At 34.0% G+C, this 12878-nt stretch overlaps 1 protein-coding gene across 2 annotated transcripts in view; it reads right to left on the reverse strand.

Annotated features, from left to right (window-relative positions):
- Positions 1-2130: 2130 nt before the first annotated feature.
- Positions 2131-12878, reverse strand: part of NELL2 (neural EGFL like 2) — a 368466-nt gene continuing 357718 nt past the window's right edge. The window contains exon 21 of one of the 2 annotated variants that reach the window (XM_009180559.4): positions 2131-2836. In XM_009180559.4, the coding sequence (XP_009178823.1) occupies positions 2786-2836 (51 nt within the window). In that variant the 3' untranslated portion in view covers positions 2131-2785. Of the gene's footprint in view, positions 2837-12651; positions 12700-12878 lie in introns of those variants that run through there. The other variant, XM_017945819.2, reaches the window with a different exon arrangement.

Here is a 12878-nt window from a genome sequence, read left to right on the forward strand (position 1 = left end):
TCCATGATATTGCAGTATAATTGAACAAATGCATGATTCTTTTTACCATTATATAAGGCAAACTAAAAAAGCAATACGGCAGTCTTTTAAAAAAGGAGTTAAACTATATAGGTTACTAAACCAAAGAATCACAGCTAAATATTTTTTTTTTATTTTTGCAGAAAAGAGGAAATAAAGAAAATGGAGTAAAGACTATTTTCACCAAGGCCTGCCCTTAAAGGAGCTAAGCACCTCAAATTAAATTCGTGCTTCTTAGTTCTCACTTTCCCTTAATATTGGCATAACTCAGCCATGGCATTCTGCCAATTATCATCAGAGTGAGAAACAGGGCATTAACCTTCTTTTTTTCAAGGGACAAAGTTCTTAAGAAACAATTGATTACTGCTTGCCCAGGGTCTGCAGATAAAACAGGAATTCTCTTGGGGAATCTACTATTTGTGGAATAAACCTTGAAGAAAAAAAATTCAGTCTGAACATATGTATTGCTTTACCAGTCGCTGAATTATCATAGTCTTATTTTTTCCTTCTTTTCTTCTTAACTATGAGTTTTCTTTCACTCAGTGGCCTATATAAACCAAGGATGTGCAAGCCACCAATATACCCAGAGTCCTACAAAGATTTCAAAAAGATTTGTAATATAAAATTCCAGCCTTGCTTCTCCTTCCAGAAGGATATAAGATATCTAAATGATGAATATGTATCTATATGGGTGTACACACACACACACACACACACACTTTCCTGCACACATAATTTCTTACTCTCCTCATAAAAATGAGTAAAATATACCTTTTCAGGAGGATCCAATATGAAATCACAAAGCTATATAAGGAAAAAAATAACCTGAAAAAACTTCAAATTAACAGATATCTTCTTGGAAGCTAAATTGCTATTTACCATTGTAATACAGCTGATAAAAAAATAAACCTTATGCTCTGTTGAATTAAATTAAATATAAAAAGGCTACAGAAAAATCATTTATGATAAATTCAGGGAATGTAGATACTTGATTTTACACATTCAATAAATATTACCATGCCAAAGTATGAAGACATTTTTGAATTATCTTTCAACTCAGCTCTTGCTTGGTTGTTTCCATAGCAATAGTGAGTGAACAGTTAAAAGCCACTTTATCATTTCTGTAGCTTGCGGTGGTCACCTTGTGTTCATTTTAATTTAAAAAAAATACCTCTATGCTTCTAAAATTAATTTGACAGTACTTGTATTTCCTTTTCACCCTAGTGTAAAACACAACAGGGCAATATTGGATTAGCTTCCTTTATTGAGTTTCAGGACATTTGCTTTTATCCCCTCTGAGATTCTGGTGCATCAAAAAATTTAACATGTAATTAATATCATAATCTCTTTTAACTTTGAGATTAAAAAAATTTTATATCAAAACATGAAGGACCAATTCTTGAAGACATTCCCAACCTCACATACTCCTCTCCTTATGTGTATCAGTTAGGATCCTGGCAGGAAACAGATGGCACACTCAAGTTGGTTAATTAAAGAGTATAACAAAGGGACCATTTATAAAGATATGACTAGAAATAGAGAAAATAAGATTGAACAGTTACCTCCCAAGGACAGAATAGCCAGAGCTGTTAATATCCCTAAGCCAGAAGATGCAAACAGTAGAAGTTATCAGAACCTGGAGCGGGCAGTGAGACAGAGAGGAGTACCTTTCAAGAGATATAGCCTTCAGTAAGGTGACACACCAAATCATGGCAGTGACCAGGCAGGAAGGGAGCCAGCAGAATAAATATCCAAACGTTACCTCTTCCTAATATGCCAGCAGTGTTTCCTGCTGCAGTATAATCGAAACCAGACAAGAATCAAGAGGACAAAGGAACCCACTATTAGGGTCTGTATAGATCAGCCACCCCAGGATGCAGAGCAGGGTGGAAAGGCTGAAACGGAGGAGCTAGAGAGGAAGAACTAAGTTATCCATCACATCCCTTACTTAGGCATATCATTTCAATTTGGAAATTTAGAAATAGCAACTTTCAATTTGGAAATAGCATAACAGGAGTTTATCATCAGCAGAACTAGAATGCAATTTTTATAGTGAATCATCTGTAGAAAAGAGGAACATATTAAACAAGATATTCAGACTCACATGTGTTATAAGGTAAGAGAAATATTTATTTAATTTTGCACAAGAACGAGCTTATACTGAACAAATTCAACCAAATAATATTAAGTGCAGTAAAACAAGGAAATAGGGATGACTTTTCCTGTTAGAAAATATTAAGTAACCATGCCTGTGCATTATTTTTATCATTACAATAACTTGTTTCAGATTTCTTTTCAGAGTGTGTACTGTACATAACATGTTATAGCTTCTTTGCTTTACTTCTGAAAATATAATTCATTCACTGCCTGACATTTTATTTCTTGCAGTGAGGAACCTAACTGATTCGTGAAGATTCTGATCTAGAGGAAAATTTTCTGCACCAGTGAAGCTAGAGACTTTCACAGATCCAATGGGCTCAGGCTTTCTATCCAGGGTTCAGGATGTCACGGTGTATATTCCACGCCCATTCTTCTACATGGTGTTGTCAGACACAGTGGAGGCAGACTTGAGGTCTAATTATGCCCCAGTAATTTTCCTGTTGTGATTTTGCCAAGCTCCACAAATTTCATAATTGAAAGTTCACTCAGCTATTAACAAAGCTGCATTTAGCTGCCCACAAATCACCCAATTTAAGTTTTAAATTTTTTTGGTCTTTTTAATGAAAGAACATTCTTTTAACAGAAATCTCCCATGAGACAGTTAACTTCACAGTTCCTGAAGGCACTGTGGATCCACTGAGCAACAGATGTGGCCATTCTAGATTTAAAAAAAGTAGAAAGAAAAACAGAGTATGAATTTTTAAGCCATTAGTAAATGATCACATTTATTGATTGGTACGTACAAATAAAACTGTATAGTTTATTTCTGCATTCCTAAAAATTCAATAGCCCAATCACTTTTCATAACTCTACTATTGCCAACTCAATTATTATGCCCATTGCATTTGTGGGAAGTCATAAACTGACTTTATTTACCCATTGGCATCCTCTGTATCACATTTGTTCTTTTATTTATTTGCAAAATACGTACTGAGTCTATGTAAGCACTACATATATTAATAAATAAAGCAGACATGGTCACTACTCTCACAGAGCAGGGTTTGCAGTTTATAAGGGAGAAAACTAGTAATTACCAAGCCAACATACAATCAAAAATTGTGAAAAGTGCTAAAAAGGTGCTGTGAACTAAATATTTGTATCCTCTTACAATCCACATGTTGAAATCCTACCCCCCAGTGTGATGGTATTAGGAGGTAAAGCCTTTGAGAGGTAATTAGTGAATGAGGGTAGAGCGTTCATGAATGGGATCAGTGCCCTTATAAAAAAATGAGAACACATGCGTCCTCTCTCTCTATCTACCATGTGATACAATGAGAAATGGCCATCTGCAAACAGGAAGTGCGTCCTTGCCAGATACCAGATCTGCCAGGGTCTGGATCTTGGAATGTGATAAATGAATTTCTCAGCCTCCAGAACTGTGAGGAATGAACTGCTGTTGTTTAAGCCACCCAGTCTACAGTATTCTGTTACAGCAGCCTGAACTGACTAAGACAAAAGGAAATAAATTAGGTGGTGGTGTGAGATTAATAAAAGACTAGCTACTTAGTCAGTGGCCAGGATAGACTATTCTGTGAGGTGATATTTAAACCGAGACCTGGTGACTGCATGAAAAGGTGGCCAAATGTGCAGGAACCAGCATAAGGAGAGGCTTTGAAATGAGGAGAGTTTTGTGTAGTTAAGAAACTGAAAAAAAGCTTTGGGTAAGAATTTTCAGTTGGGGAAGAAAACTGTGATGATGAAATAGGATAAATAAGCAGGGAAGGGCCAGATATGCATAATTAGTTTTCGATATAAGGTGTCACAACAATATAGTGTTGTACAAAGAAGAAAAATCTTCTATCCTATTCTATTGATTCCCTGCACTCTTACTTTTCTCAACCAGCTAACTCATACGATAATGTTAATATCGTTTTTAAAACCGTGATGGTGATAATATCCTTCTACTCCTTAAGTGTGTACTCTGTGGCAGACACTTTGTCAGGCATTTAAAATACATTATCTAATTTCAACCTCATAGCATTCCCAGTGGGATTCCTATTAATAGTCACATGTTTTAGATTCAGAAACTAAAGATCAGAAAGCTTAAATATCATGTACAAAATCACACAGCTGGTACATGGTAGAGCTAGGATTAAAACTCAGGCTAGCCTGACTCTAAAATACATCCTCCATTATATAGTTTCTCTCAGAAAATTGGCTTTTGATGATTGAAATGCATAATACTTTAACATGATAAAAATCGAAAGTGTCTTTGTTTCTATAAGAGGAAACCTGAAAAGATTTTGATACTCCAGCCTTTGCTAAAGTACACCAAATGAGGGAAAAGCCAGTATATATCCAAGAAGAATATTATCAATTTAACTTATTCTCATCTTTTCTAAGTTATTATTAAGCTGAGTTCATATTCTGACAGTGACAGACTCAACCATTTCTTAGACCTCTAGTGGCATTTTAAAGTTTTGTCATCAGATCTCCAGCCCCTAACATATTCCTAGAGACAGAACTGTTCGAATGAGACTTGTAGAACTCAGCTGTGCCCCAGAATCTCCAAGATGCCCCAGGCTGGAACCACCTTTGCCTCTCCCGTCTGCCAAAGGCCATTTCGAGGTGCTGGCTCAGAGGCACAGGTTTTCTGACCATAACCAGGTCACACGATCTTTCCTAATTCATTGGCCCAATAAAGTGATGGGTGTACCAGTTCCTGGGAATTTCAGCTCCTCAAATTATATGGCTTTGGAGCAGAAACATAATTAGGGAATTTCTGGAGCCTTCCATCATTGAGTATGTGCAATTAGCATTAGAACCCTCGGGGGAAGAAACCATTAGTATTGCACCCGTAAGTATGTCTTAGGAAGGGACTCTTTGTTTTCTAAAATCTTCCAGGAGTGTGTTGCTTATTCCATAAGGATATGTTCTGCTACAACAGGATTCTACAAACCATATCAATGGCAGCTCCTTAATTAGGGAAGCATGGACAACTAATAAAACACCCTACTTGGGTTCCAGTTTTACTGATAGCATAGTTTCTTATATAAGACTAACCCTCCTACAGATTAACAACTACAAAGTCTGAACAAAATACAAAAATAACAATTGAAAGTAATGGAGAGTATCAGGCAGACACTACAACAGTTTCAATCTTTGAAAGAAGGTAAAGGTACTGTGCAAGTGTTGTTTCCACTTGGTATTCCCCCTTAGGGCACTCCCTAATCTGTGCAGCTTGAGATAACTATAAGGAAAGCAGTAAGCCACAATCTCACTGAGGTGTCAGAGGACAGCTTGGGGGTTGTCAGAGTGGCTGAAAATTGAGGGAGAAATATCTATAAAAGAAGAAGTGAATCAGTAAACAAACTCCTCTCAAATCCTTGGCTGATCTTTGAGTTGCAGAAGAGATTCTAAAGAGAAAATCAAGAGAGCCACAGTTTGAAGGTTGAAAGATATGAGAAGAGCTTTCAGATGCTGCTCACTGAAGCAGTGCGTCAAATCTGTGTCCTTCAAAGATATAAAGGATTGATAAGCAGTTTAAGCTTTCCTTAGACTTCTATCTCTCACCACCTACAAAACATCAACTAAAAATGGATTAAAGAGTTACATGTAGTATTAATACCTGCAACTATAAAACTACTAGAAGAAAGCATAAGACAAATGCTTCAGGACACAGGTCTAGGAAAATATTTTATGGGTGAGACCACAAAAGCACAGGCAACAAAAACAAAAATAGATAAATGAGACTATATCAAACTAAAAAGCTTCTGCATAGTAAAGAAAACAATCAACGGAATAAAGAGACAACTTGCAGAATGGAAGAAAATATTTGCAAACTATTCATCTGACAAGGGACTCATATCCAGAATGTACAAGGAACTCAAATAACCGCAAAATACTGCAAGTAATCCAATTAAAAATGGGCAAAGGATTTGAATAGAAATTGCTGAAAAGAAGTCATACAAATGACCAACACATATATTAAAAAGGTTCAACATCACTAATCATCAGGGAAATGCAGGTCAAAACCACAATGAGCTATCATCTCCCTCCAGTTAGAACAGCTTTTATTAAAAAGGAACAAATTACAAATGCTGGTGAAGATGCAGAGAAACAGGAACCCTTATGCACTGTTGGTGGGACTGTAAATTAGTATGGCCATTATAAAAAACAGTATGAAAGTTTCTCAAAAAACTAAAATAGACCTAACACATGATCCAGCAATCTCACTACTGGGTTTTTACCAAAAGGAAAAAAAATCAGCTTATTGAAGATATATCTGAACCCCCATGCAGCATTATTCACAATCACCAAGATATGTAATCAACCTAAATGTCTATCAACAGATGAATGAACAAAGAAAATGTGGCATATATCCACAATGGAATACCATCCAGACATAAGAAGAATGAAATCTTGTCATTTTCAACAACATGGATGAGCCTTGGAGGACATTATGTGAAATAAGCCAGTGCAGAAAGATACATACTACGTGTTCTCTCTCATATGTTAGAGCTAAAAAAAATTCATCTTATAGAAGAAGAATTATGGTTATCAGAAGCTAGGAGGAGTATAGGGGAGAGGAGGTTAGGAAGATGTTGGTTAAAGGATACAAAATTACACAGCTGGATAGCAGGAATAAGTTCTAGTGTTCTATAACACTGTAGGATAAATATAATTAATAATAATTCATTGTATATGTTCAAAAATCTAGAAGAAAGGATTGTTGAATGTTCCCAACACGAAGTAATACATTCTTGAGGTAAAAGATACCCTAATTGCCCTGATCATTACACACTGTACATATGTATCAAAATATCACTCTGTACCCCATAAATATGTGCAACCACTATATATCAACAAAACATACAAGGAAAAAACCAAACAAACAATTCAAACTTTCAATTGAAGGCTCAAAAGGGCCATGATTAGGAGTAAAACAATACCTACAGATTAAGAGATTCACGCTAAAACTAAAGGTAAATTTGAAACAGACCTTCCTAACTGGTGTAAAGCCAACCTTTAATAAGTGCCAGGTTATTGGCCAATAATTTACAACCTGCTAGAACAGAAACAGTTTTCACAAGAAGCCAATGGAACCTATGGTCTATAAAACATATCATCCATCATATCCAATATATTATAAAAATTAATAGACATGTGAAGAAAAACAGGAAAATGTGGCTCCTAATGAAGAGAAAAAGTAGTGAATGGAAGATGACTCAAAGATGAACCACATGTTGTAATTAGCAGACTGGAAAGTATCTATCATAAATTTGCTCAAAAATGTAAAAAGATATGGTCATAGTGAATGAACAAATAGTAAAGCTTGGCAGAGAAATTAAACTATTAAAAATTAAGTGGAAATTCTGGAACTGAAAAATGTAATATCTGAAAGGGAAAGATTCACTAGACGAACCTAATAGCAGATTAGAGATGGCAGAAGAAAAAGTCAGTAAATTTGAAGACAAAGCAGTAGAAATTATCCAGTCCATAAAACAAAGACAAAAATATTGAAATAAAAATAGAGCTTTAGTGACTTTTACGATAATTAAACCATCTAAACAAATGTTTAACTGGAGTCTCAGAAAACTAGGAGAGAAAAAGATGTGGCAGACAAAATATGTGAAAAAACAGTGGCTCAACTTTTCTCAAGTTTGGTGAAATGACATCAACTTAGATATTCAAAAAGCCCAGCAAACACCAAAGAAAATAAAGACTAAAAAAAGAGATCAGACCTAAGTGCATCATAGTCAAACTACTAAAAACAAAGATAGAGAATCATGAAAGGAAAAAGTGGGGGAAAAAAGAAATACTGCATACAAGGGAATAAAAAAACAAATGATCACTGTATCAGAAACAATGGAAACTAGAAAATAATAGAATATCACCTTTAAAGTTCTGGAAACAAATCTGTCAATCCTGAATTCTATATACAGTGAAAATACTCTTGAAATATAAAGACATTTTCAGGTAAATTAACAGTTGAAAGAACTTGTTACTAGCACACCTGCAATAAGGAAAATGCTAAGGAGTGTTACTCAAGCTGAAGTGAATGTAACCAGATGGAGACTCCAATATGTAAGAAGAAATGAAGAGTACCAGAAATGGTAAATATGGCAGTCTTCCCTTATCTGCAGTTTATCTTTCCACAGTTTCAGTTACCTATGGTCAACTGTAGCCCAAACAAATGAGTAAAATGTATGATAAAACATTCTGAGAGAGAAAAAGAGAGAGAGAGAGAGAGGGAGAGAGAGAGAGATCACATTCACATAATTTTTATTATAGTATAATTATTATATTTTATTATTAGTTATTGTTGTCAATCTCTTACTGTACCTAATGTAAATTAAATTTTACTGTACATACATATAGAAAAAAACATAGTATATATAGGGTTTAATAAGGTTCAGTACTATTGTGGTTTCAGGCATCCACTTGGAGTCTTGGAACACATATCCCTTGTGGAAAAAGGAGCAATTACTACATGTGAATAAATATAAAATATACCATTTTTCTTTTCTTAATTTCTTTAAGAGACATAAGACTTACTAAAGCAAAAATAATAACATGGAACTGTAGGATTAATAGTGAACAGAGTTGTAAAACATATTACTGTTTTAGCACAAAAGCTGTGCAGATAAAATTATAATGTTGCAAAGTTCTTATATTTTATATGAGTAGTATAATACTATATCTAATTATAATATAATAACTTAATGATATATAGTATAATCCCTAGGACAACAAATAAAATAATAATATGAAAGTTATAGTTTAAAATCCAACAGAACAATTTAAATAAAATAAAAATGTTATTAAAGAAAAAGAAGGCAGGAATGGATAAATAGGTGTATAAAATATAGATGGGACAAATAGAAAACAAATGACAAAATAGTAGTCCTAAATCCGTCAGTGTCACAAATTACATTAAATGTAAATAAACAAAACACTTTAATAACAGATTTTCACACTGGGTGAAAAATAAGAACAATACATTATCTATTAAAAATACACTTTAAATATAAAACTGTTGATAGATTAGAAGTAGATGAACAAAACAATATACTGTGTGGCTAAATAAATATCAGACAAAATTAATTTCAAGTCAAGAAGCCTTGCTAGAGATAAGGAGGGACATTACGTAGCAATAAAACGGTCAATTCACAGAAGACATAAATTAGTACAAACTGTGTAATTCAATTTATATGACATCTTATAAAGGCAAAATGAATTTATTATAAAGAAATAAAGTTAAAGTTGCCTACTGAAAGTAGGTGTTACTGAAAGGGGATCCAAAGGTGCTCTCTGGAGCGTTGGATATATTCTGTTGGATATATTCTGTATTTTGATTTATCAAACTCATCAAACTATATACTTAACTGTGAATTTCACTATAATAAATATTACCTTGATAACAATGAAAATAAAACTGACTCACTGAAACTCAGTCTGACTACTAGGAATAATAAGCACCTACTATCAAAACTCATAAAATAATTATTTTTATATAGTGACACAGTAAAATAAGTTTCCTTAAGACCTTGCTATTTTTGGCTATATTTATTGTTAAAGAAGTCCTTGCCACTCTTCATGCTAACCTTTGAGAATCAAGGTTAGAAGACAGTCAACTTTTAATTTTCAGCTACACTTATTTTTTTTAATCCTATTACTGTCAGTATTTCAGTATGTTTTAAAGGAGTCCATTTCCTTTATTTTCAAACTTTTTGTAGTTAAAGTGAATATGTAATTATACATAATATTTTTATCTTAATTTTTATTATAAGCATTGTGATCACTTCATCAGCTGAATAATAACATATAATCTTCTAATACATAATTAGAATATATTATATAAGTATAACATATCATACAATTGCATTGTACACAAAGTTACTATAATTTATTTAACTGTTCTATTGTTGGATATTTTAGTTTCTTCCTTAATTCTGTATTACAATGTTGAGATGTATATTGGCATGTATATAGCTTGTTTTATACTTTATTTCTTTAGGTTAGATTCTCAGACCTGGGATTAAAGAGAACAATATATTTGTGTGTGTGTATGGGGGGTGGGGATAGTGTGTTGCATTGTGTATTTTTTAATGATATCAACAGTGCACAAAAATAATAATTCCAGTATATCTGTCAGCATTATAAATTATTATGAGAAACTTTTTTACTATAGTATATGAAAATAATTATTTATAATTTTAGTTTACAATTGAGGTTCAATTATTTAAAGGCTCAATGATTTCCTCTTTTATTTTAGTAGGTGTACTTTTTTAGTGAGTTGTTTATCCTTTGCAGATTTATTTATGGGGGAAATAATTGCTTTTTAAAAAAGCTTTAGGGGCAAGGTCTTACTTTGTCACCCAAGCTAGAGTGCAGTGGCATGATCATGGCTGACTGCAGCCTTGAACGCCTAAGCTCAAGTGGGCCTTCTGAGCAGTTGGGATTATAGGTATGAGCCACTGCACCCAGCAGGAAGTACTTTTCTTATTAATGTTTATGTTTTTAATCTAACACATAAACCAAATCTGCTGAAGCTATTTTTTCAGTCTGTAGTTGTGACTTTGTTTTTTTTTTTTTTTTGCTAATTTTATGTATCTATAGAAGCACTAATCTTTTCTTTCAGTTATATTTTATCATTGATAAATTTTAAAAAGTATCTCCTTCTAGAATTTTGATAAATATTTAATTATATTTTCTTTATTTTAATTTATTTTAATACTTAACACTTTTTCCATGTGGAATTTGTTTTGATATGTAACATAATTTTTATAACTGCGTGTTATTTCCCTCAAATTGTTATTTAGTCATTCCATTATTTGTGAAATAATTTTTTTTCCTCCATTGATTTGCAAAGTCCTGATCATATATCAAAAGCTTTATTATAATATTGCCCATTTATAGGTATTTTTTCCATAGATCCAGTTATCTATTCTAATGTTAGAACAGAGGTCCACTGGCACAACTTCAAGTTTGTAGCTTTTGATAGATGAAGGCAACATTTAGGAAGTGAGGATCTTGATCGCTTTACAAAACTCCAATTTCTTCCATACCTCAATAACTGTAGCATTGTATCTAGAGTCTCCCTAGGAGTTAAAGTAGCTCCCTGGTTTCTGATTTTCAGTTTCCTGCTCAGTGATTGTCTATTAAAGGAAAGGACCCCCTAACCCCTTCTTCCTCCTTATTTCTCAATTGGATACCTCCCTCTTTGTTGTTTGAAGCTCAAAGTGTTCTAACCAAAGTGTGCTTCTCTAGAAGATTTCGAAAAGGAGAACTTCTGAATTCATTTTTGACTCAAGAGTTTAACTTTTGAGTGGAGAAAGCTTTTTTCCTTTAACCTAAGAAAATTAAATTTGAAGACACCTTTAAAAAGAGAAAAGAAAACTTATCCTTTTCTACCCAACTAGCTCCTAATTCTTAGATCTCATTTACTGAGGAGTTACTCCTCAGCCAACATTTATTGAGTGCTTACTATGTGTTGAGCACTGTATGAAATTTTTGCGTGGATCATGTCACTTAATTCTTAGAGTACAATTCCCAAGTAGGCACTATTATTTTTCCCATTTTTAAGGACAGCAAACTGAGCTACAGACAGATTAATGAATGTCCCCTGAGGTCACATAGTTAGTGAGGTTGACCAGGCTTTGAATCCAGGCAGCCTGATTCCAGAGACTACATTCTTGACCACTAGACCAGGCCTGTCCAAGAAAACATTTTGTGATATCAGAAATGTTTTCTGTGTGTGTGATATAGTTTGGATATTTGTCCCCATGCAAATCTCATGTTGAATTGTAATCCCTAATCCTGGAGGTGGGGCCTGGTGGGAGGTGTTTGGAACATAAGGGCAGATTTCTCTTGAATGGCTTAGCATTATCCCCTAGGTGCTGTTCTCACCATAGTGAGTTCTCACGATATCTGGTCATTTTAAAATGTGTGGCACCTACCCACCAACTTTCTCTCTCTCTCTCGTTCCCACTCCTGCCATGTGAAGTGCCCACTGCTGCTTCGCCTTCCACATGAGTAGAAGCTTCCTGAGGCCTCCCCTGAGGCAGACCCTGGTACTGTTTCCCATACAGCCTGCAGAACTGTAAGCCAATTAAACCCCTTTTCTTTGTAAATTACCCAGTCTCGAGTATTTCTTTACATCTAAGCAAGAACGGCCTAACACAGTGTGCTATCTAATATGACAGCCAGTAGCCATATGTGGCTATTGTGCAATTGAAATGTGGCTAGTGTAACTAAGAAATTAAATTTTTCATATTATTTAATTTTAATTAAAATTTAAATAGCCACATGTGGCTACTGACTAGCATATTGAACAACAGAGTACCAGATAATAAGCTGATAGAGAATAACTCCCAGGGCTGATTCTGTCTGGTTTTGCTTATCATTATATACCTGGTACCAGCACAATGCCCCACACAGTGTGTATTTATCAATTAAAAACAAATAACTCAGAGGGGAGTAGAATGGAGATGTAATAAATAAAATAGTGCTTTCAAAGCACTAAATTGTGAAGAATGCTTACCTCTAAGGCAATGTCTGAAGCCTGTTTTGCATAAACTTTATTTTCAAAATAACACAAAATAAATGTAATAAAATTAGTATTTGAGATAAATTTGACAAAACTGAGCATATTTTATGACTCATATAAGAGATAAAGAAAATAGTATCTAATACTAACTTCTGCAAATCAGTACTTATCTGACAGGAAGAAATGACTTTAATATCAAAATACACTT

The sequence above is a fragment of the Papio anubis genome, chromosome 9 (assembly GCF_008728515.1).
Source record: "Papio anubis isolate 15944 chromosome 9, Panubis1.0, whole genome shotgun sequence".
Lineage (NCBI taxonomy): Eukaryota > Metazoa > Chordata > Mammalia > Primates > Cercopithecidae > Papio > Papio anubis.